The sequence below is a fragment of the Oncorhynchus masou genome, chromosome 19 (assembly GCF_036934945.1).
Source record: "Oncorhynchus masou masou isolate Uvic2021 chromosome 19, UVic_Omas_1.1, whole genome shotgun sequence".
Classification (NCBI taxonomy): domain Eukaryota; kingdom Metazoa; phylum Chordata; class Actinopteri; order Salmoniformes; family Salmonidae; genus Oncorhynchus; species Oncorhynchus masou.
The window spans coordinates 27,882,393-27,907,791 of NC_088230.1; the positions used below are offsets into that span (position 1 = coordinate 27,882,393).

The 25,399-nt window shown below is 40.3% G+C and overlaps 4 protein-coding genes across 11 annotated transcripts in view; 2 read left to right on the top strand and 2 right to left on the bottom strand.

Moving 5' to 3' along the window:
• The first annotated feature begins 324 nt into the window (after window positions 1-324).
• On the top strand, window positions 325-2,983 carry LOC135506102 (protein CEBPZOS-like). Its single transcript, XM_064925535.1, has 5 exons — window positions 325-392; window positions 591-708; window positions 793-837; window positions 1,251-1,332; window positions 1,459-2,983. Exons 2-4 carry the CDS (start codon window positions 591-593, stop codon window positions 1,328-1,330), a joined length of 243 nt encoding a protein of 80 aa, XP_064781607.1. The 5' UTR covers window positions 325-392; the 3' UTR covers window positions 1,331-1,332; window positions 1,459-2,983.
• LOC135506101 (CCAAT/enhancer-binding protein zeta-like) lies at window positions 968-5,590 on the bottom strand. Of its 4 annotated transcripts, none has more exons than XM_064925534.1 (7): window positions 5,500-5,590; window positions 3,877-4,008; window positions 3,691-3,717; window positions 3,491-3,571; window positions 3,337-3,395; window positions 3,087-3,180; window positions 968-1,516 (listed from the first exon to the last, which is right to left on the bottom strand). In XM_064925534.1, the coding sequence occupies exons 2-7, from the start codon at window positions 3,905-3,907 to the stop codon at window positions 1,455-1,457; spliced, it is 354 nt and encodes a 117-aa protein (XP_064781606.1). In that variant the 5' UTR covers window positions 3,908-4,008; window positions 5,500-5,590; the 3' UTR covers window positions 968-1,454. The 4 variants fall into 4 exon arrangements, with proteins under 4 accessions (XP_064781606.1, XP_064781605.1, XP_064781604.1 ...); XM_064925533.1 differs by having other exon boundaries at window positions 3,491-3,577; XM_064925532.1 differs by having other exon boundaries at window positions 3,691-3,747.
• A 98-nt stretch (window positions 5,591-5,688) lies between these two features.
• ndufaf7 (NADH:ubiquinone oxidoreductase complex assembly factor 7) lies at window positions 5,689-19,945 on the top strand. Of its 3 annotated transcripts, none has more exons than XM_064925530.1 (11): window positions 5,689-5,730; window positions 6,291-6,376; window positions 6,474-6,637; window positions 8,399-8,479; window positions 8,652-8,762; window positions 9,103-9,316; window positions 15,564-15,622; window positions 15,759-15,872; window positions 16,868-17,011; window positions 18,416-18,589; window positions 18,845-19,945. In XM_064925530.1, the coding sequence occupies exons 2-11, from the start codon at window positions 6,307-6,309 to the stop codon at window positions 19,082-19,084; spliced, it is 1,371 nt and encodes a 456-aa protein (XP_064781602.1). In that variant the 5' UTR covers window positions 5,689-5,730; window positions 6,291-6,306; the 3' UTR covers window positions 19,085-19,945. The 3 variants fall into 3 exon arrangements, with proteins under 3 accessions (XP_064781602.1, XP_064781601.1, XP_064781600.1); XM_064925529.1 differs by lacking the exon at window positions 5,689-5,730 and adding an exon at window positions 5,983-6,013; XM_064925528.1 differs by lacking the exon at window positions 5,689-5,730 and having other exon boundaries at window positions 5,989-6,376.
• Window positions 19,946-20,666: 721 nt separating this feature from the next.
• Window positions 20,667-25,399, bottom strand: part of LOC135506099 (serine/threonine-protein kinase D3-like) — a 60,849-nt gene continuing 56,116 nt past the window's right edge. For all 3 annotated transcript variants that reach the window (XM_064925525.1, XM_064925524.1, XM_064925527.1), the window contains 3 exons: window positions 24,806-25,073; window positions 24,090-24,175; window positions 20,667-23,890 (listed from right to left, as the gene is read on the bottom strand). In XM_064925525.1, coding sequence (XP_064781597.1) covers window positions 23,717-23,890; window positions 24,090-24,175; window positions 24,806-25,073 — 528 coding nt within the window. In that variant the 3' untranslated portion in view covers window positions 20,667-23,716. The remainder of the gene's footprint in view (window positions 23,891-24,089; window positions 24,176-24,805; window positions 25,074-25,399) is intronic.

Genomic DNA, 25,399 nt, shown 5'->3' on the forward strand with positions numbered 1-25,399 from the left:
CCAACATTTAATTTAATAGTGCATAATACTAAACAGACATAATAAACACATAAGGCATTCATATTTAGAAGCATATAGATTAATCTATCTGTGAGTGCAGCTGCCTGTAGGTCGTCTCTCACCTTTCTTGTGAAAGAAGAAGACTAAATATTACATAAGTATTTTCTGTGTATATTGAATTGAACCCCCCCAACCATTCATGTTAATTTTAAGAACCAAATTAAACAGATGTATTATCCCTGCCTGTTATCTTGAGTACAGTGACCCCTTGTGGTGAGTTCTCGCAGTACCAGAGAGCAGTGCTAGGAGAAATGCTTTTCATACCGCCCTGAATGTCTCACCTGCGTTTCCGTACTGCACTCAGGAAGTAAAATCATACAAGGGCATGTGAGGTAGGTTGGTATCATATACCATAGTTCATTTGTAATACATCATGCATTTAACGTTTTATGATATTTGTACTAAAAGGTCTGAGTTGTCTGTGCGTACTCGCCTTCTCTGCTGAAATGAATAGCTGTCTGCGAATTTAGATTGAATGCATTGCGGACTCCATTGAAAGTGAACCTTACCCAAGCCTCCGTCTGTCCTAGATGGCCCCCAAACCATTAGCACCGTTAGCAAGGAGACTGTTCAAAGGAGTAGTACTACTTGAAGTTGCAGGTGTGCTGGGTGCTTATGGTCTTTTTTACAAGATGAACACAAGTCAAGGTATTATTTACATTTCATATAGAACGGAAGTCATGGACTCTACCTTGGGCTATGTACACCTTTGTAACAACATTTTGTTTTTAGATTTCAGGAACAGAATGAACAACATGCTTCCCTCTGTCCTGGAAGGTAAGGGCTGTAGACAGTTCAAAACACTGGAGGATCTGGTCCTCAATTCCAAGCTGCACAGCAATGAAATCAGCCGATATTATTACACTTTTTCCCCCAGTTACAATTACTGCAAACCAGACATCTAGTATACTGTTTTCATTTTGTATTTCTTGTATAAACCTATACAAAATACAATACAGAGTTAAAATAGCTATACAGAGAATACATCATTTCACAGGTATTTAGTCGTTTCTCCAATGATTGGCAGTACAACCTGGAACTGGCAACAGGGTTAGATTGAGGCAATACACCGGTGTATTCATTAGTGGAAACAGTTGCAAAACATTTTGCTACAGTGGACATGCTGCCCCCACTGAACCATCATGTGATTAAATGTGTTGAATGCTGAGAGACTATCACTCTCTTTCCAGTTTATTACAAGTCCAACGAATATGCTGGGGTTTATGGAATTCGAGAGAAAGACCTTGAAGATTGGTCCAAGAAGGAATAGAGGTGTGTGAACACAAACATAAGTAATCTTAGGTCCAGAAAGTATTACTTCTTCTTGAAAGTCTTTTTGCCAGCCCTTGGTTTGCCAAACTGTTTCTTCTTGTTAAACATGGCCTTCTTCTTCATTAGGTGTCTCTGCCACGGACCCAGTTGTCTCTCTGGGCTTCCCACTTGAGCTGCCTGACACCTGGAGGAAGAGAAGACAGAAGAGCAATGAGCAAAAATCAGACTGCATCCTCTACTAAAGTTGGGTCATCATCTGTATTCAACAACCTGCTCCATATGAAATGTGCCCGGTGGTTATCGTCTTAGGGTTACCTTTAGATCAGTGGTTCTCCATCCTGGTCCTGGGGACCCAAAAACATTTGGTTTTGCCCTCGCACTACACACCAGAATCAAATCCTGATTTGAATCAGGTGTGTAGCGCTAAGGCAAAAACTAAAATGTGCACCGCTTTTGGGTCCCCAGGACCAGGATGGAGAACCACTGCTTTAGAGCCATCATGCTTGAGAGAATAGCCTATTCTGTGCAACTTTAAAAGGACTACTAGAGTATGACTGGGTGTGCTATAGGGGGTTGACGGTTAATCGGTTAGCCACTGAAAATACATTTGACCGGTCATGCTCATCAATCTATAGGTTAACCTGCATTATTTGGTGGAATTAAATTGGCACGTGTGTATTTGTATTAGTCGTCATGCATCTTATTTATCACACACCGTAGTTTGAGGATCGGAATGACCCATCACCTGTCAGACAGAGCAAGAGCAGGTCCTCAAAAAGATAGTACTGGAGTGAAACATGCTTTTGTATGCCCAGCCATTGTGCAGCAAATAATTCTAAATGCAGTCGTGTGTTAATGGTTTTGATGGCCACGACTAAAAAGAGCTGCCAGGTTTATTTTTCTTTTTAAAGTGCATAGGCTATCATGTCACTCATTACTTTACATGTGAGCTTGAGGCAGTAATTGTTTGAAACCCACAACTTTTACTTTACTTCAAATAAGGAGGAAGGTCTTACCTTCAAAGTAGCCCAGCCAACTTCTAACCATAGAAATGTGAAGGCAATTATTTTATAGAATTACCCAGAATTTCTGTTCTATTGATTTCATATCAACTTTGTCGTTGTCCAGAAGCCAAAGGCACAATCCGAGTCATATTAGCAGCCCATCCTAGTTGTTGCTATTAGATTCCCCCTTTAAGTTTCTTAAAGGAGAGTTTCATATGGAACCCCTTGCAATAGAGTGGTGCTGTTTAGAGTGGTGTTTTCCGGCAAATTGCATTTTGACAAATGTCTGAAAATCACATTTTAATGATCTGCTTCATTACAACAGGTGCATGGTCAATAATAGGCTATAGCCTTTTGACTGTAAGACGATAGACTTGCTATTGTTGCATGTTTTCATTAAGCGCTTAATGAAACATGTCCGTTTCTTGTATGCATGCATAGTATTTTCTATTGGTCACATAATTTTACTGTCTAGAAAAAATGTAACAGTTTGACCAGTTAATGAGGGTTGGTTAATCGGCAACAAAATTGCCCGAAATGTGCTTCCCTAGTATGCTCCAAACTGCTGTGAAGATACTGACTCTCTCCATATACTGTGGTTTTCCGCTAGTATCTAGCCAACTAAATAAAGTAATTTTTATGAATTGGCCCGGGTCTGTTTTTTTTCTGTTAGGTGGCACTAACTGTGGTACACAATAGGACAAGGATATATTCAATAGGTTGACTGACTGTATTGAAGCCATGGTTTACCTGCTTTGTCTTTGTTGGCCATAGCATTCATGCCAATGTTGTCAAACAGAGAACCAGCATTTTCATCCAACATATACACAAACTGTAAAAAAAACTAAAACAACATTTAGTTTCATAACTAAAACAACATTTAGTTTCATAACTAAAACAACATTTAGTTTCATACAATAAACTAACTCTTCAACAAACGGATAGACATCAGCACACCAACTTAACATTGTGAGAAATATGACATGCGTGATCATCTCACCTCTTCAGCAGATGCCAACATGGCTGTTTTTCCTTTCCTTTTCTTCCCTGGTTTGGAACCTACAATGACAGAATGAACATGTCAGATCAGATTCTACACTCCTGAATGAGATTCGGAGCAGTTGAACAGTATAAACAGTGGCCCAGTTACTAACCTAAAGAACCACTGATGTCAAGATCCTCTGATGCCTTCCTCTTTTTAGAACCTGGCCTTGTGTGTGGAACCTCCATCTCATCTGAATCATGAAGGGAAGCCAATGTATTTGATAAGAATCAACCTTTTTATACATTAATAACATTCACAATTAAGGATGCCCTTTTGAAATTGATTTTTAAGTAAATTCAATCTGCTTACCAGTGTTATCATCATCAAGTTCTGGAACTGGAAGACAGATTAGAGACAAGTGTGAACCTGTAGTGGAGGTATAGGTTAGTGGGATTTTCTACCATATTGTTAAACCAGTCATTTCATATCAAAATAGTTAAGGGAAGTGAGCAAGTGCACACTTTGGGAGGAAGGAGAGAAATTGTGACATAATACCTTCCTCATCATCCTCTCCAATGCTGTCCATGAAGGCCCCTCCCTCCTCCCCAAGTTCATCTCCAAAGTCCTCCTCATCCAAACTGCCTAGGGACGCCTCATCCAGATCACCAGCCAAGTCATCATCCAGGTCTGAATCAGTAAGCCAAGGTAAGTTGCTAGCTAGCATTAAACTTATTTTATAAAAAACAATCAATCATAATCACTAGTTTACTACACATGGTTGATGATATTACTATTTTATCTAGCGTGTCCTGTGTTGCATATAATCGATGCGGTGCGTATTTGTGAAAAAGGACTGTCCTTGCTCCAATGTGTACCTAACCATAAACATCAATGCCTTTCTTAAAATCAATACACAGAAGTATATATTTTTAAACCTGCATATTTAGCTAAAATAAATCCAGGTTAGCCGCAATATTAACCAGGTGAAATTGTGTCACTTCTCTTGTGTTCATTGCACGCAGAGTCAGGGTATATGCAACAGTTTGGGCTGCCTAATTTGCCAGAATTTTACGTAATTATGACATAACATTGAAGGTTGTGCAATGTAACAGGAATATTTAGACTTTTGGATGCCACCCGTTAGATAAAATAAGCAACGGTTCCGTATTTCACTGAAAGAATAAATGTCTTGTTTTCGAGATGATAGTTTCCGGATTCGACCATATTAATGACCTAAGGCTCGTATTTGTGTGTGTTATTATGTTAAAATTAAGTCTATGATTTGATAGAGCAGTCTGACTGAGCGATGGGAGGCACCAGCAGTCTCGTAAGCATTCATTTGCTGTGCTTCAAGCATTGCGCTGTTTATGACTTCAAGCCCATCAACTCCCAAGATTAGGCTGGTGTAACGATGTGATGTGAAATGGCTAGCTAGTTAGCGGGGTGCGCGCTAATAGCGTTTCAAACGTCACTCGCTCTGAGACTTGGAGTAGTTGGTCCCCTTGCTCTGCATGGTAACGCTGCTTCGAGGATGGCTGTTGTCGATGTGTTCCTGGTTCGAGCCCAGGTAGTGGCGAGGAGAGAGACGGAAGCTATACTGTTACACTGGCAACACGAAAGTGCCTATAAGAACATCCAATAGTCAAAGGTATATGAAATATAAATGGTAGAGAGAAATAGCCCTATACTTCCTATAATAACTACAACCTCAAACTTCTTACCTGGGAATATTGAAGACTCATGTTAAAAGGAACCACCAGCTTTCATATGTTCTCATGTTCTGAGCAAGGAACTTAAACGTTAGCTTTCTTACATGGCACATATTGCACTTTTACTTTCTTCTCCAAAACTTTGTTTTTGCATTATTTAAACCAAATTTAACCCTTATTTTATACTTATATATTCTCATCCCATACCTTTACTAGATTGTGTGTATTACGTTTTGTTGTGGAATTTGATAGATATTAGGTATTTTTGTGGAATTGTTAGATATGACCTGTTAGATACTACTGCACTGTCGGATTTAGAAGCATAAGCATTTCGCTACACTCGCAATAACATCTGCTAACCATGTGTATTTGACCAATCAAATTAGATTTGATTTAGAAGTCGCAGTTGTGGTTTAGTGCGGAGGTTAATTTTGTAACGTTAGTTGGCCTGCTAGCCTCAGATACTTACTCGGGTTCCACCCAAATGCAAAACCTCGTCCAAATTAAATTCGTCGTCCGGTTGAGGACTATCACCATACATGTTTTCTTTTTCGTCATCCTCTCATTCATCGTTGTCATTTTCAAACTCGTCCTTCACATGAACATAATTTGTTTTGGCTACAGCCGCCTTACGTTCTTTTGCTTTCGGTGCCATGTTGACAGCGGCATGTAGAAATACGACAGGACCTGGAAGAACAATGTACGGTAACTGCCTGTTGAAAGAAAATCCTTGTGATGTCTATACTCAGTAAAACTTCAGAACAATATTAGCTATTTTAATCTAAAATGGCATACTTATATTTGTAAGAAATGTCCGGGTTCTATTTGGATTTGTATGTATCGAATAGGACAGTTTGACCTAAAGTTCAAAGTTCACAAGTCAATATGATCCAATCAAAAGCTTTGTTACAACTACACGACTAGTTAATTGTCCAATCATAATTGTTGTTGCCGTAAGAAGGCGGATGTACTAGCACACAAATGTAGGTACTTAGATTGTTGAATATGTCCAATGAGTTCTTTGAGTAATTAATACATTATCTGCCAAAGTCAGTCATATAAAGATGAACTAGAGTTTGACATGTTATTGTATTTATGAAACGAGTTAACTTTAGCTGATCCTCGAGATTGTGCTTTTAGTTGTCTCTCATGCTACATGTAACTTGATAACACGAGCACCTGCTGTGAAATTCAGACTTGATGACAATTTCTGGGAAGTACAGTTACAGTAGGGAATTGTTTGACTATTGACTGTTGTAGCTAGCTTGCTGTCTCAATGAGGACTGTTCGAGCACTGCAGAGATTAAGAGGAGTCCTTGTCCGCCCTTGTCCACCACCATTATTTGGTAAGGGCGATTTCTTCATTTAGTCTATGTCTGGCCGTCAGATAGTTAAGCGAATTATATTTAATATGCTCTATTGTTTACGTCTTCTACTCTATAGTTAGATCATGGAGCGTGGCACAGAGCCAAAGTTTCTCAAGCAGCTCAGCAGAGAAACCAATGCCAGGAAACTCGATGCTCAGACACCTAACCTCCAAGATCAAAGCCACAGGTCCTATCTCAGTGGCAGAGTACATGAGAGAGGTTCTTACCAACCCAGTCATGGTAACTACTAGTTACACACACATACATACATACATACATACATACATACATACATACATACATACAGTTGAAGTTGGAAGTCTACATACACTTAGGTTGGAGTCATTAAAACTCGTTTGTCAACCACTCCACACATTTTTTGTTAACAAACTATAGTTTTGGCAAGTCGGTGCGTGGCACAAGTAATTTTTCCAACAATTGTTTACAGACAGAGTGAATTATAAGTTATCACAATTCCAGTGGGTCAGAAGTTTACGTACACTAAGTTGACTGTGCCTTTAAACAGCTTGGAAAATTCCAGAAAATTATGTCATGGCTTTAGAAGCTTCTGATAAACTAATTGACATCATTTGAGTCAATTGGAGGTGTAACTGTGAATGTATCTCAAGGCCTACCTTCAAACTCAGTGCCTCTTTGCTTGACATCATGGGAAAATCAAAAGAAATCAGCCAAGACCTCAGAAAAAAAATTGCAGACCTCCACAAGTCTGGTTCATCCTTGGGAGCAATTTCCAAATGCCTGAAGGTACCACGTTCATCTGTACAAACAATAGTAAGCAAGTAAAAACACCATGGGACCATGCAGCCATCATACCGCTCAGGAAGGAGACATGTTCTGTCTCCTAGAGATGAATGTACTTTGGTGACGAAAAGTGCTAATCAATCCCAGAACAACAGCAAAAGCACCTTGTGAAGATGCTGGAGGAAACAGGTACAAAAGTATCTATATCCACAGTAAAACAAGTCCAAAAATCGACATAACCTGAAAGGCCGCTCAGCAAGGAAGAAGCCACTGCTCCAAAACCGCCATAAAAAGCCAGGCTACGGTTTGCAACTGCCCATGGGGACAAATATCGTACTTTTTGGAGAAATATCCTCTAGTCTGATGAAACAAAAATAGAACTGTTTGGCCATAATGACCATTGTTATGTTTGGAGGAAAAAGGGGGCCGCTTGCAAGCTGAAGAACACCATCCCAACTGTGAAGCACGGGGGTGGCAGCATCATGTTGTGGGGGTGCTTTGCAGCAGGAGGGAGTGATGCACTTCACAAAATAGATGGCATCATGACGTAGACAAATTATGTGGATATATTGAAGCAACATTTCAAGACATCAGTCAGGAAGTTAAAGCTTGGTTGTAAATGGGTCTTCCAAATGGACAATTACCCTAAGCATACTTCCAAAGTTGTGGCAAAATGGCTTTAGGACAACAAAGTCAAGGTATTGGTGTGGCCATCACAAGGCCCTGACCTCAATCCTATAGAACATTTCTGGGGAGAATTGAAAAAGTGTGTGCGAGCAAGGAGGCCTACAAACCTGACTCAGTTTCACCACCTCTGTCAGGAGGAATGGGCCAAAATTCACCCAACTTATTGTGGAAACCTGGTGGAAGGCTAAATGAAAAGTTGGACCCAAGTTAAACAATGTAAAGGCAATGCTACCAAATAGTAATTGAGTGTGTGTAAACTTCTGACCCACTGGGCATGTGATGAAAGAAATCAAAGCTGAAATAAATCATTCTCTCTACTATTACTCTGACATTTCACATTCTTAAAATATAGTGGTGATCCTAACTGATCTACGACAGTGAACTTTTACTCTGATTAAATGTCAGGAATTGTGAAAAACTGAGTTTAAATATATTTAGCTAAGCTGTATATTAACTTCCGACTTCAACTGTAGTAAAGAAACCCGTCAGACTATGCTATTACTCTATAGAAATTTTTGCTTCAGAGATGAAGTGCTCTATTTCATGTTCCAGGGCTATTATGTGCAGAATGATATGCTTGGGCCAGATGGAGATTTCATCACATCACCAGAAATTAGTCAGATTTTTGGGGAGGTAAGCATTTATCCAGAACAACATTTTAATACATGTATGTATTGTTGTGTAGTAGATAAGTATGCATATACACAATCAACAGTCTCTTAATGTTCAAGTCTCTTGATGTTGTTCCAGTCCCAATGCCCTGAGTGATGATAATGGTTTGAGCTCCACCCTTCTCTGCCTGTAGTTGCTGGGGATCTGGTGTTTGAGTGAGTGGATGGGAGCAGGGAAGCCCAGTCACTTCCAGTTAGTGGAGTTTGGACCAGGAAGAGGCTCCTTAGCCAATGACATTCTCAGAGTATGTATGTCCAGTCCAGGACTGCTAAATCTTACTAAATGGCAATTTTTTTGCATGTGTACACAGTATACATGTCAGTTCAATCTATGATCAGTGGAGGGAGCCATTTCCCCATTTTGCCTGTTATATATTGAAATGTTCTTTGTTTTTTTCATCAAAATTTTTCTCGTGATTTTAGACAGTCACAACCTGTCCTGAAACTCATCATGGATTTTATCAGGACATTTAAACTCAGACCAGTGAGTCATTAATCCAGGATCCAATGAACTAAACTACACCCTGTCTGTTTGTCTCTCTCTGTTTGTCTGTCTGTCTGTCTCCCTGTGTCTGTGTTGTTCAGGTTTTCAGTCAGCTGCGTGGGGCCCTGGGTGGGGCTGCAGTCTCAGTGCACCTGGTGGAGGTGAGTCCTAAACTGAGCCAGGTCCAGGCCCAGTGTCTAACAGGAGACCAGAGCCAGGTGTCAGCCAGCGAGGATGAGCCTGTGTACCGCCAAGGAACCGCCACCACAGGCCTCCCCATCTCCTGGTACCGCAACCTGGATGATGTCCCCAGAGGTAATAATCTAGAATAAAAAAAAAAAAAAAAAAAAAAAAAAATTGGGAGGGGGGGGGGTTATTATTATTGAAAAATGTTTAAGGGGGTAGATCAGCTTTAATAGTGCAGATAGATTGTAGATTCCATCAATGTAATTCTCTATCATTTCCAATCACCAATATATATTTTTGTAAATCTATATATATATATATATATAGTACCAGTCAAAAGTTTGCAGAAAGACTTATTCATTCCAGGGTTTTTCTTTCTTTTTTTACTCTTTTCTACATTGTAGAATAATAGTAAATACATCAAAACTATGAAATACACATATATCATGTAGTAACCAAAAAAGTGTTAACAAATCAATATAATTTGTTTAATTTTAGATTCTTCAAAGCAGCCACCCTTTACCTTGATGACAGCTTTGCACACGCTTGGCATTCTCTCAACCAGCTTCACCTGGAATGCTTTTCCAACAGTCTTGATGGAGTTCCCACATATGCTAAGCACTTGTTGACTGCTTTTCCTTCACTCTGCGGTCCAACTCTTTCCAAATTGGGTTGAGGTCGGGTGATTGTGGAGGCCAGGTCATCTGATGCAGCACTCCATAACTCTCCTTGGTCAAATAGCCCTTACACAGCCTGGAGGTGTGTTGGGTCATTGTCCTGTGATAGTCCCACTAGGTGCAAACCAAATGGGATGGCGTATTGCTGGAGAATGCTGTGGTAGCATTGCTGGTTAAGTGTGCCTTGAATTCTGAATAAATCACAGACAGTGTTACCAGCAAAGCACCATCTCACCTCTTCCATGCTTCACGGTGGGAACCACACATTGTTCTTGTTTCTTGGCCCAAGCATGTCTCTTCTTCTAATTGTTGTCTTTTAGTAGTGTTTTCTTTGCAGCAATTTGACCATGAAGGCATGATTCACGGTGTCTGTTGCTTGAACTCTGTGAAGCATTTATTTGGGCTTCAATCTGAGGCTAGTAACTCTAATGAACTTATCCTCTGCAGCAGAGGTAACTCTGGGTCTTCCTTTCCTGTGGTGGTCCTCATGAGTACCAGTTTCATCATAGCGCTTGATGGTTGTTGCGACTGCACTTGAAGAAACTTTCAAAGTTCTTGAAATATTCCACATTGACTGACCATTATGTCTTAAAGTAATGATGTACTGTAATTTCTCTTTGCTTATTTGAGCTGTTCTTGCCATAATATGGACTTGGTGTTTTACTAAATAGGGCTATCTTCTGTATACCACCCCTACCATGTCACAACAAAACTGATTGGCTCAAAGCATTAAGAAGGAAAGAAGCTCTACAAATGAACTTTTAACAAGGCACACTTGTTAATTGAAATGCATTCCAGGTGACTACCTCATGAAGCTGGTGGAGGAAATGCCAAGAGTGCGCAAAGCTGTCATCAAGGCAAAGGGTGGCTACTTTTAAGAATTTCAAATATAAAATATTTTGTTTTGTTTAACACTTGTTTGGTTACAACATGATTCCATATGTGTTATTTCATAGTTTTTATTTCTTCACTATTATCATACAATGTAGAAACTAGTACAAATAAAGAAAAACTGTTGAATGAGTAGGTGTGTCCAAACTTTTGACTGGTACTGTGTATATTTAAAAATATATATATTTTCCTTTATTATTTAACCTAACCCTACCACCCCTCTCCCAATTGGAATAAACTAATGGACAACAACACTGAGGCTTCTACTTCCAGCTTATACATACTATATACATTTTACGGAAACAATGCAACAGTTATGTTTTGTTGGTTTTTAATCCCATCCTTCAGCTACCATCAACCCTTCCCATCCATCTCCGAATCCCATCCAGTATTTCTATTTTGCCATATATTTTTAACTGTGCTGTTTCACAAAAGTTCCGAACCGAATTTTACGGACACAGCAGATTTGACATTAGTTTTCTTGTTGTTTTTAATCCCACCCTTCAGCTCCACTCAACCCCTCCCATCTATCTCTGAACACCATCCATTTTTTATTTCTATTTGCCATATATTTTTCCACTGTTCTGTGATGTTTCACAAATGTTCTGAACCTTTCTATTCTCATAGTTTCTATAGATTGTAAATTATAGATACACTTTTTTTGCTAAAAGTATTATTGTTCGATTGACTATGACTTTTCAAACCACCCAGTAGTGCTGTCTGCAGAGTTAGCTCCACATCTTCAACCATTTCTGGACCTGCAACCAATAACAAGCTACATAAGGACAGTACCAAAACAAATAATCTGGAAAATCTGCAGAACTGGGATGGTTGTATCCTCACAATATATAACACTCTATTGGTTGCAATAATTTTGAATAATAATTTTAGTTGAAAAATTATGAGTTTAGAATCCGGCATTGTTTTGCATATCAGTTCATAAACAACGTGCCATGGAATCTGTACATCGGGAATCTCTTCCCAACTATTTTGCAGTTTATATGGCACAGCTGTCAATTTTTTTTAGTCCTTAAATGAAACTCGTATACTTTTTATTTGTCACATTTCTTTAACAAATGTTGGTCTTCAATGCAGGGCCAACAGACAAGTTCCTTACTTTTTCCCCCTTCCACTTGCCTCTTCCATTTTTGTGGTAATGCTGCAATTAGTTGGTTGTAATTTTGGGTAGAGCAGACATTTCCATATACAGTTGAGGTCGGAAGTTTACATACACTTGTGTTGGAGTCATTAAAACTCATTTTTCAACCACTTCTCAAATTTCTTGTTAACAAACTATAGTTTTGGCAGTAGGTTAGGACATTTACTTTGTGCATGACAAGTAATTTTTCCAACAATTGTTTACAGACAGATTATTTCACTTTTAATTCACTGTATCACAATTCCAGTGGGTCAGAAGTTTACATACACTAAGTTGACTGTGCCTTTAAACAGCTTGAAAAATTCCAGAAAATGATGCCATGGCTTCAGAAGCTTCTGATTGGCTAATTGACATAATTTGTGTCAATTGGAGGTGCAACTGTGGATGTATTTCAATGCCTACCTTCAAACTCAGTGCCTCTTTGCTTGACATCATGGGCAAATCAAAGGAAATCAGCCAAGAACTCAGAAGAAAAATTGTAGACCTTCACAAGCCTGGTTCATCCTTGGGAGCAATTTCCAAATGCCTGAAGGTACCACGTTCATCTGTACAAACAATAGTATGCAAGTATAAACATCATGGGACTACGCAGCCGTCATACTGCTCAGGAAGGAGACATGTTCTGTCTCCTAGAGATGAATGTACTTTGGTGACGAAAAGTGCTAATCAATCCCAGAACAACAGCAAAAGCACCTTGTGAAGATGCTGGAGGAAACAGGTACACATCTATATCCACAGTAAAAACGAGTCCTATATCGACATAAGCTGAAATGCCACTCAGCAAGGAAGAAGCCACTGCTCCAAAACCGCCATAAAAAGCCAGGCTACGGTTTGCAGCTGCACATGGGGACACAGATTGTGCTTTTTGGAGAAACAAAAATAGAACTGTTTGGCCATAATGACCATCGTTATGTTTGGAGGAAAAAGGGGGAGGCTTGCAAGCCGAAGAACACCATTCCAACCGTGAAGCACGGGAGTGGCAGCATCATGTTTTGGGGGTGCTTTGCTGCAGGAGGGACTGGTGCACTTCGCAAAATAGATGGCATCATGAGGTAGGAAAATTATGTGGATATATTGAAGCAACATTTCAAGACATCAGTCAGGAAGTTAAAGCTTGGTCGCAAATGGGTCTTCCAAATGGACAATGACCCCAAGCATACTTCCAAAGTTGTGGCAAAATGGCTTAAGGACAACAAAGTCAGGGTATTGGAGTGGCCATCACAAAGCCCTGACCTCAATCCTATAGAAAATTTGCGGGCAGAATTGAAAAAGCGCGTGGGAGCAAGGAGGCCTACAAACCTGACTCAGTTACACCAGCTCTGTCAGGAGGAATGGGCCAAAATTCACCCAACTTATTGTGTGAAGCTTGTGGAAGGCTACCCAAAATGTTTGACCCAAGTTAATAAACAATTTAAAGGCAATGCTACCAAATACTAATTGAGTGTATGTAAACTTCTGACCCAGTGGGAATGTGATGAAAGAAATCAAAGCTGAAATAAATAATTCTCTCTACTATTATTCTGAAAATTCACATTCCTAAAATATAGTGGTGAACCTAACTGACCTAAACAGAGCATTTTTACTCTGATTAAATGTCAGGAATTGTGAAAAACTGAGTTTCCATGTATTTGGCTAAGGTGTATGTAAACTCCCGACTTCTTCAACTGTACATTTGTTAGATTTGACATAACTCCACCAGTCCTATTGATATCCTTTACAAAGATTATACCTGTTTATTTATTTTGGGGGGGGGGAATATTTTTTAAAAATCAATTAGTGTATTTGAGTTTAACCACAACATATGTTGTAATATTTGTTCTATCTTTTCTGGTGGATTAAACTGAATTTGCAACCAATTTTCTATGGCTTGTTTTAAAAATAGCGATATTTTGGAGATGAGAGGTTGTAATCTGAATAAAGGGGAAAAGGCCATTCTTGAACCTGCTAGAGAAACAGTTTGGATTGAAATAGAACTCTTGTGTGACTGACAACTGGTAAAATGTCTAATATTTAATCATTTTTGCCCTCCGAATTCATATTCATTATACAAATAGGCCCATTTTAAATTTGTCTGGCTTGCAGTTACAAATAAAATATATCTTTTGCTCATATAATTTATAAAATAGGTCGCTAGGTGTAGGCAAAACCATAAGTAAATTAGTAAACTGGGATATGATTTAAGAGTTAATCAGGGGGATTTTTCCACAAATAGACAGGTATTTTCCTTTCCATGGTAGCAAAGTGTTATATATTTTTTGCTCACTTTCTATTCAGATATATTGTAGTAAGAAATGTTCTTTCTTTCGGGATATGTATACCGAGTATGTCCACATCACCGACAGACCTTTTTATTGGTAAACTACACGGCAATGTTTAAGTACAATGTTTTTGTGATCCAATACATAATATACACTTACCATAATTTGGTTGTAATCCAGAGAGGTTAGAAAAAGTATCTAGATCCTTTATGAGGCTGTGGAGGAATCCAAATAGTGGATTTAAAAGAAAGCATGAATCAGCGTACAATGACACCTTTGTTTTTAAGCCCTTGATTTCTAACCCCTTAAGATTGGATCTGATTTTAATAGCTAACCTTTCGATGGCCATAATAAATAGGAATGCCGATAGTGGATAACCTTGTTTTACTCGTCTTGACAGTCTAAATCATTTCAGAGAAGTAACCATTATTTACTATTTTACCCCTAGGGTTACTATACATAACTTTAACCTATTTTATAAGAGAAATATTCCAGGCATTTATATATAAATTCCAGTTGTACTTTATCAAAAGCCTATTCAAAGTCAGCTATGAAAACCAGGCCTGGTTTCCAAGATTTTTCATAGTGTTCTATTGTTTCCAGTACTTGTCTTATATTATCTCCAATGTATCGTCCATGTAAAAAACCTGTCTGATTAGGGTGAATAATATCCAACAATACCTTTTTAATTCTATGCGCTAATTCTTACACTAAAGTGTAAGGGGCCTCCAATTTCTTAAATGGACCAGATCTTTTTATTTACCACTTGGATCCTGTTTCAGAAATAATGAAAACACACCTTGTTGAGTATTTGATCATCTACCATTTTTGTAGGAGTGGTTAAAACATGCTAATTACTGTCCTCTGAGTATATCAAAATAAGATTTGGTATACCTCCACTCGTATGCCATCCAACCCTGTAGTTTTCCCAGACTTACTTAAAGGCTTTAATTGTGTCAAGAAGTTCCTCCCCTGTGAATTGGCCTTCTCATGAGTCTTTCTGTACAGCTGTTAATTTGACATAATTAATAGAAAAAAATCCTTACAGTTAACATCGGTTAGTTAAGATGGAGGAGACTGAAGTGAAAACGTGCTTAAAATAGTTTCCTATTTCAAAATATCTTTCGAATCATGGGTGACTCCATCATTTGTCATAATTTTCAGTAAAATATTTTGGTAGCATTTTTATGTTGAAGATTAAAAAAAGATATTTTGTGCATTTTTCCCTGTGTTCAATCCAGTTTGCTTTATTTTTTATAATATATTACACTTGATCTTTCTTGAATAAGTTTCTCCATTTCTTTTTGTTTTTCCTCTAACTTGTTCTGTGCCAACAGTTTTTATTCTATCTACTATTAGTCCTATTTATTGTCATTTTTTATTTCAAACAGGCTTCAGCATCTACCTCGCTCATGAGTTCTTTGATGCCTTACCCATCCACAAATTCCAGGTACATTTACTTCACCAGCTGTTTTGATTATACATATAGATCTTGATAGCAGATCACAAAGAATTAAGAAAATTTTATTGTAATTACCATTTGATCCATTGCATTGTGTTGTGCATTGATTGTGATGTGGGCCCAGAGAACAGAGAAGGGCTGGAGGGAGGTGATGGTGGATATTGACCCAGATGAGCCAGGCAAGCTGAGGCTTGTCATAGTGCCAGCTCCCACTCTAGCCTCTACACAACTCATACAGGTGAGTGGTGTGTGTTGATGCTTAACTCAGACCATCTTTAGAAATAAAGAAAAAAATCTTATCATGTTTAGTTTGTATGTATGTATCAGTTGAAAGATTCAAATAAAAAATGATTGTAAGCATTTTATCGGACTCATCAAAATGTATCTATCGCTGATGTTCAATGTGAATGGATGTCTCCTAGATTGAAAACAGTTATATCTTTGCTGAAGCCTACATTGACACAAACACAGTCAAATTGCTCGACAAACTCCTTTTTCCTTAAAAGTTTGAACGTCTGTGCAGCATCTGGTTTTTATTACCAGTGTTTCTGCAGTATATACAGTACTAACCTATTTGATCTGGCCTCACTGGAAGAGTGCAGGGGCTTTGAACAGCCTGCCAAAGCCTTACATCATGAGTGAACTTGGGTGAAACCCCCTTACTGGTTTTAAATCCTGGCTAATGGCTGCTGCCCCTGCCTGACTGTCTGCGTATCCCGGGTTCCACATACTGTAGTAGAGTTTGTTAACTGTTCTCTCTGCGCTCGCCAGTTAAAAGCCCTACATAATCTTATCTGTTGCTCTGTCATCTCTGTGGTCTAATGGAGTTTTCAATTACAAGTAGACAGGCCTATAGGTTTTAATACTCCACTTTAGTCTATTTTTTCCCCATAGATGTCCCAACATGTGTTACCTGATAGTCTAAGGGTATTTCCCAAATTGCACCCCATTCCCTTTATAGTGCACTACTTTTGACCGGGCCCAATGGGGCTCTGATCAAAAGTAATGCACTATAGAGGGAATAGGGTGCCATTTGGGATCTATCCTAACCCACCAAAGCTAACCCCTCCTGGTTTTGTGATGCCTTGGGGCTTAGAGCCAGTGCAGCTAAGTGGAGATGAATTGGAAGCAAAGTCATGTATGATTGCTAATGTGTGTGCTCAGGCCCCTGCTTCACCCAGACAGGTAAGCAGAGCCGCTCTTGTTTTTGTTCTGAAACCCCTTACCTCCTAGGCAGATGAAAAGAGACGGCACGTGGAGGTCTGCCCGGAGGGAGGGGTCATCGTCCAGCACCTAGCCAATCGGATCACCGAGGATGGCGGTGCTGCACTGATTGCTGACTACGGGCACGACGGGACCAAGATGGACACGTTCAGAGTGAGTGTCATTATGTCTCCAATGTGGCCCGTTTATCAGCTGGTTTTAATACGGTCTGTGTGTGTGTGTGGTAAAGTGATTAGCCGAGTGAGCCTCAGCTACAAGGAAACAGATGCAGGAAGTCGACATGCCTCTCTTGCCCTTTGCTGGTGGCACACGGAAATCAGGGTCAACTACCCTACAGTTCTGTCCCTGGGGCTACACCCTAACCCAGCCCCATCTGGCCCCTATTAAGAGGGGTGGGCTCTCCCTGCCTGGCTACCAGGCTCTGGGACTCACTGATGTGTGTGTGATGAAAAAGTGGGGGGATCAAGCAAGCTACCCCCTCCTTCAAAAGACAGGGAATCACAGAACTCCATCTGTTAAAGAACTACCCATCCCGGATCCGGTATATTTGCCATCAGCAACGCTGAATAGCATAGCGCAACAGTCAAAAAATATTACTAGAAAATATTCATGAAATCACAAGTGAAATATAGCGAAACACAGCTTAGCCTTTTGTTAATCACCCTGTCGTCTCAAAAATTGAAATTATGCTTTACAGCAAAAGCAATACAAGCGTTTGTGTAAGTTTATCTATAGCCTAGCATAGCATTATGTACACTTAGCATCAGGAAGCTTGGTCACGAAAATCAGAAAAGCAATCAAATTAACCGTTTACCTTTGATGATCTTCAGATGTTTTCACTCGCGAGACTCCCAGTTAGACAGCAAATGTTCCTTTTGTTCCATAAAGATATTTTTTATATCCAAATACCTCCGTTAGTTTGGTGCGTTATGCCCAGGAATCCACCAGAAATAGCGGTCACGACAAAATTATATCCATAATGTCGACAGAAACATGGCAAACGTTTTTTATAATCAATCCTCAAGGTGTTTTTCAAATATCTATTCGATAATATATCAACCGGGACAGTTGGCTTTTCACTAGGACCGGGGAAAACAATGGCCGACTCTCTCTTTTCCGCAAAAATCACTCTGAGAGCCCCCACCTGACCACTTACGTAATGTGGTCGTTCACACTCATTCTTCAAAATAAAGGCCTGAAACTATGTCTAAAGAATGTAGACACCTTAGGGAAGCCATAGAAAAAAAGGAATCTGGTTGATATCCCTTTCAATGGTCAATAGGGATGCATAGGACCACAGAGCTTTCAAAATAAGAGTCACTTCCTGATTGGATTTTTCTCAGGCTTTCGCCTGGAATATCAGTTCTGTTATACTCACAGACAATTTTTTTACAGTTTTGGAAACTTTAGAGTGTTTTCTATCCTAATCTGTCAATTATATGCATATTCTACCATCTGGTCCTGAGAAATAGGCTGTTTACTTTGGGAACGTTATTTTTCCAAAAATAAAAATAGTGCTGTCATAACATCAAAACACCACCTGTCCCCCACCCCCAGGGTTTTAAAGGGCATAAGCTCCATGATGTCCTAGCCTCGCCCGGCTCTGCTGACCTGACTGCTGATGTGGACTACAGTTACCTGAGGAGGATGGCTGGAGCTACGGTGGCCTGCATGGGCCCTGTCTCTCAGAAAGACTTCCTGAAAAATATGGGAATCGATACACGCTTACAGGTGAGTAGGAACCCTGTGTGCACACTTCCCTGTTCCACTACTTTATACATGGGGCTAAGGTGACCACTATATGAACAATCACAACAATCCGCTTGCATCTGTATCAGTTTCTGTCAAAGCATTAAGTTAAGTGGAAGCTCATGGTTTTCAACTGCCAATCGGGGCTTTCGAGATAACTTGGTATTTTACTTTTACTTTGCCCTCCACTCAATTATCATTGTCTAATTGCAATGTTGTGCAATGTTGTGTCTTCAGGTGCTGCTGAGGAACTGTGCAGACCCATCCACAAGGGCCCAGTTGATCCAGGGCTATGACATGCTGACCAACCCCCTGAAGATGGGCGAGAGGTTCCAGTTCTTCACCATGCTCAACCACAATCGGCTCACCAGGCCCGAGCCTGAGCAGTCCAAGGGGGGGGAGAAGATGGCCCCAGTGCCCAAGAAGGGCCCAGCGCCCCTGCCAGTGGCTGGCTTCAGTGAGCTTGGCCTTTCGTAAAGAACAGACATAGAGACTCACCACGTGTATCAACTCACTTAAAAGTTGCACTATACCTTGATTATACATTTATAGTTTAGCAGACATTCTTATCCAGAGCAACTTAGAATAGTGAGTTCATACATTTTCATACATTTTTTTTTACTAGTCCCCAGTGGGAATCAAACCCACAAACCTGGCATTGCAAGCGCCATGCTCTACCATCTGAGCCACACATGATTATATACACAAGACTTTTGGTTTGAAAAGTTGAACCGAAGTGCTGATAAAATCCTAAGAATTATGTACCTTGCCTCACTGAGGGAAGATGGTGGTTGCCATCTTTCTCTATCATCTACATGTTCATTAGACCAACATACCTTGCCTCACTGAGAGAGTGGTAGACAATGTAACTTTGATCAGTCGGAAGAACGTCACTCTAGGTCACAGTGTCTGAAGCTATAGGAAACCATTCATGGCCCTTGGCCACGTGGTGCCTGGCTGTCTCCACATCTTGAAGCAATCTGGTGAACGTGGAGTTAGTAGATAGCATATGCATCCCAGATGACATCCTATCACCTATATAGTGCACTACTTTTGAACAGAGCCCTATGGGCCCGGGTCAAAAGTTGTGCACTACATAGGCAATAGGGTGTCATTTGGGACACAGTCAGCCATTCACAGCATGCTGTGTTTTGCTCTGACAGGCTCTCCCTCACTGCACCAGTAGCAATTAAAGGATACTATTACACAGGGCGATTACCGTAGCCATATTAACCAGCCCAAAAAACTGAGCGACCCGAACATAAAGCTATCATATTAAAGACTTAATGAGTCATATCACATTAAAGACTGAATGATTAAAAGTCATTACAAAACATTTTCCGGTGTATATTATCGTTCTCTTTGTCTTGGAACCACATTTTCATATAATTAAGACTGAAAATATTCTGGTATTAATCCAGTGTATCAGCATATTTACATTTTGTAAGAAATCTTAGAAGATTTCTTAGAAAGGCAAAATAAATGTTTTCCTGCTCAAACTTGTAGAGCGATAGGAAGCATTTTCTGGGGCCATCTATAGGCCTCAACATATGGTGCTATCGTTACACAGCAGTAGTTAGCCATTTATTTTCTTCCCCAGCCACAAACGGCTCTGTTCATCTAACATATGGCACAATGAAATGTGGCAGGCTACACTGGCACTGTGACAGTTGGATTTAACTACACAGATTAGAGACATAAAGAGAGCTCTTTACCCCAGTTCTTCTGACTCTGTTGGTTGTCTCCCAAATGGTACCCTATTCCCCATATAGGGCCCTGATCAAAAGTCATGCACTACATAGGGAATAGGGTCCCATTAGGGATGCAGGCGTCCCTAAGTTTCCTCAGTCCCTCGACCAATTAAATGATCAAGAATACTTGCTTGTTTTAACAATTTCACTAAAATAGGATGCATTTGTGTGTTATGTTGTATGGCCTATCTTACGCAGACAATGATTCACTGTAGTTTCCGTGAGTTCTCTTACATAAAGGTAGAATATGTTCCTTTGTCTGGAACACCGCAATACAATCTGATAAAGAAGACCAAGGGGACACGAGCTGCAAATGAAATAAGTAGTACATTTTCTATGGTCCGAGGCATTTATTTATTATTACATATGTGAATATTGAAATATAGAAAACATTGACATCTGCCAATCCAGTGGCAGCACAGACTAAATGAATCTCAGGTTGAAGTCATCACCCTTCTACGTGTGCTTTGTACTGAACATACAGTATGGAAAACATCATACCACAACATTGTTTCACAATCCAAAGGGGTGGATTGAGACTGAAAATAGACTAATACCAAAAAAAGGGAGTGTGAAGACAACATATTGGAATTTCAATTGAGTCATTTGGTGTTTTCATAAAACAACAATCATAATTTTTGTCCCTGCACACAAAATTTCAGTCATTTGATACTATAAATTAAATGAATGCATTCATTGTATTCTGTATTGTCATTAATATGTAACTGGGTTAGTATCCTGCATATGACTGCACTTGGTTCCATTGGTGTCAGCCAGTGGTGTCAAACGTTCTATTTGATTTAAAATGTGTTTGTATGTCAACCGCTATTAGCATGGACAAGCTGTGAGGTCATCATTCAAACGGACGTGCCCATGTTTTGGGATGGGAGAAACACCAAACAAAGCCAAAATGTGACACACACACAAATGATGGAATTCTGTCTTCAACCAACATGTTGGCTTGTTTGACATAGTACAGAGTACTCAGTCCATTTATCTGCTGTTGGCTTGTTTGACATATTACATGTGGGCTTGTTTGACATATTACATGTGGGCTTGTTTGACATAGTACAGAGTACTCAGTCCATTTATCTGCTGTTAGCTTGTTTGACATATTACATGTGGGCTTGTTTGACATATTACATGTGGGCTTGTTTGACATATTACATGTGGGCTTGTTTGACATATTACATGTGGGCTTTTTTGACATATTACAGAGTACTCAGTCCATTTATCTGATGTTGGCTTGTTTGACATATTACATGTGGGCTTGTTTGACATATTACATGTGGGCTTGTTTGACATATTACATGTGGGCTTGTTTGACATAGTACAGAGTACTCAGTCCATTTATCTGCTGTTAGCTTGTTTGACATATTACATGTGGGCTTGTTTGACATATTACATGTGGGCTTGTTTGACATAGTACAGAGTACTCAGTCCATTTATCTGATGTTGGCTTGTTTGACATAGTACATGTGGGCTTGTTTGACATATTACATGTTGGCTTGTTTGACATATTACATGTGGGCTTGTTTGACATATTACATGTGGGCTTGTTTGACATAGTACAGAGTACTCAGTCCAATTATCTGATGTTGGCTTGTTTGACATAGTACATGTGGGCTTGTTTGACATATTACATGTGGGCTTGTTTGACATATTACAGAGTACTCAGTCCATTTATCCGCTGCGGTCTTTTTATCCTACCATACTTTGTCACTGATCAGACTTTGTCAGCATCCCAAATGGCACCCTATCCCCTATATAGTGCACGGATTTTGACCACAGCTTTGGTCAGAAGTAGTGCTCTATATAGGGAATAGGGTGCCATTTGGGATAAATCCTTTGTGAATCTGCCGGACTGCTTGGCCTTGCAGCTCCCTCACTGGGGTACAGCAGCAGGTCTGGCGTTGAGTGGGAATCCATTCAATCATCCGTACAAACACAACACATGTAATGAAATGAGAAGGAAAATAAATAAGGCAGAGCTCTGAGAAGGTCACATCAGTTCTTGAATAAAAAAAACATTTCTCAACTATCTTTACTTCATTGGAGAGAAAAAAACACATTTGTAAGCTATGGCTGAGAGCAGAGAATTAACATTTACAATTCCCTAGGCTTTGTCCTATCAAAGTTTTTGTGACACTTAGCACTCTACTCCATTCAATTGACATCCAGAATTTGATACAAAAATAAAGGTAGAATTGTAAAAAATGTAATTATTTCTATGGGAAGATTTGTCAGGCTTTGGTTAGACTGGTATCATTTTTGCTGGGGGTTTTTCTCAGGCATTTTTCTAAGGGATGGGGGGTTAAGACCGTGTGTAGCAGCTGCTGATTGGTTCACAACTTAATTCAAAGCATCCAATAAGGGAGCCAGAGATTACAGGTGTTAACAAATAGTGCAAAAACATCCCATCGAATAAGCAAAATATATTCAATATATATTCACAACATCAGCATATTTTTTATGTTTTCGAGTTCAACAGCCTTACATGAAACCATTGGAAATAAATGTTTTCAAAAAAATAGCACTCATGGTAAATTAACAAATCAATGTAGTCGTGAGATTTCAAATACACATGATAAACTAACAACATTAGAAAAATATGCTATAGAAGCTGAAAAGCTGAAATGTCTCTCGGATTTGGTCCAAACCATCTTTTACTGTAGCCATTTGTCCGGGTTGAATGGCAGTGCAAATGTTTATTACTGTTGCTGAGGGATTCCCCAACTAACCAACCACTTAGGGTTCGTCTTTCAGGCTCAAGAGACAGACTGTATATCAGAGGTATTCAACTCTAACCCTACGAGGTCTGGAGCCTGATGGTTTTCTGTTCTACCTGATAATTAATTGCACCCACCTGGTGTCCCAGGTCTAAATCAGTCCTTGATTAGAGGGGAAGAATGAAAAAAAAATGCAGTGGAAATGGCATCTAGGTCCAGAGTTGAATATGAGGGCTGTATATTATGGCTTGTAGAGAACACAGTCAGTGGAGAGAGAATCCACATACGTAAGGTCTCTGGAATGTGATGAAAACCAAACAACCTGAAGATACTCGATCTCGATCGTCACGCCTTTCCTCACAACATCACGAATGTGTTCCCATGCTACTGTACCACCACACAGCTGCCTGTCCTCTGCAGCGCCTCCTGTCTGTTCCATGTGGTAATGCACAATGACACCTTTATGCACAAACATATAGGGTACATGCATCTCCGCCTGTTTAAGCTTACAGTCTCAGCCAGCAGTAGCAGGTTCCAGGGACCCAAGCACCAGCCATGGGTCTCTGAGTCCCAGGATGCCCTGTGAACTCCTTCTGAAACGTGCAGCCTGCAGGTAGCCCTCCCAGCCACTAGGGGTCCTCCTCCATGTCATCCAGGTTGGGCGCCATAATGAAGTGCTTGGGATAATGCAGGTTCCGCTCGTCGGCGTGCTCCTCCCAGCGGGCATCATCGCTCTCGTGGGTGATGTAGCGCTCCCCTCTGCGTGTCTCAAACTCCCGCAGGTCCAGCCACGTCTGATAGTCCTGGAGGACGGAAGGGAAGTGTAGGGGGAGTGTATTGTCATTACTAAACTGCAAGGAGAAGTACAGGAGGACTTTCATAGATCCTTAGATGGAGTAAGTTCTATTTCCACAGCAGAGTGAACTGAACATCATAGACATGTTGCATTTAATGATGTGATGAATGTAGTGTGACAAAGTAGTAACTGTGCAGGTGTGTTACCTGGAGCCAGGGGTGACTGAGAGACTTGTCCACACTGTAACGCTTCCTCATCTTCACCTGGAGGAGGTTGTTGATCAGGTCTGTGGCTGTGGGTATGGATGGACCAACATGGACAACATTGACATCAGAAACAAGTGATATCTACATTTCCATCCATCCATCCTTTTACTCTGCCACTCCAGACTAGAATTAAATACATGGCTACCTCTAGGTTGAGTCAATTAGGACTACAAAACTATTCTGCTGTTCTCAGCCTCAAAGTTCCAAAGACATTTCAAAGAGATGAGCAGTAGGCCTTTTTCTGAGGTGGAAGATTGAAAGATAACACACCCTGAGAGGTGAAGACCACTGGTAAAATCACAGCAAATGTTATCTTTATTTAACTAAGCAAGTCAGTTAAGAACAAAGTCTTATTTACAATGACGGCCTGCCCCGGCCAAACCTGGACAACGCTGGGCCAATTGTGAGCCGCCCTATGGGACTCCCAATCACGGCCGGATGTGATATAGCCTGGAATCAAACCAGGGACTGTAGTGACACCTCTTGCACTGAGATGCAGTGCCTTAGACCACTGCAACACTCAGGAGATAGGTAGATAGGTGGTCTACAGGTCGACCCACACAGGCTACATCCCAAATGGCACCCTATTCCCTACTATACATATGGGCCCTGATCAAAATATAGGGTGCCATTTGGGGTGCATGCACTTCTCTTACCCTCTCCAGAGATGTCCTTCCAGGGGTTGGAAGGGTACATGAAGGCAGCGTTCTGGATCTGGTCGTTGATGTCCTCGTCCTCATTGAAGGGGAAGGTCCCACTGAGGCTGACGTAAACGATCACACCTACCGACCACATGTCCAGGGAACGGTTGTAACCTTTACTGCGTAGGACCTCGGGTGCCAGGTAGGCGGGTGTGCCGACCACAGAGCGCCTGAACGACTTCTCGCCAATGATGCGAGCGAAGCCAAAGTCACATAGCTTCACCTATAGGAACACACATTGGAACCAAGGCCATCACTGAGCTGTCATTCCTTATGGGTAAGTTCCATTTTCTATTATTTAGTTAGCAAAGTAATTATAAGTGATTGATAACAAATTCTCTTTTGCAATAACAACCTGGTTAAATAAAGCAAAAGCATAATGAGTCAGTACTTCAGTTAGCTTGTTGTGGTGGACCACAGACTTACGGCAGTGTAGCCTAGTGGTTAGAGCATTGGACTAGTAACCGAAAGGTTGCAAGTTCAAATCCCCAAGCTGACAAGGTACAAAATCTGTCGTTCTGCCCCTGAACAGGCAGTTAACCCACTGTT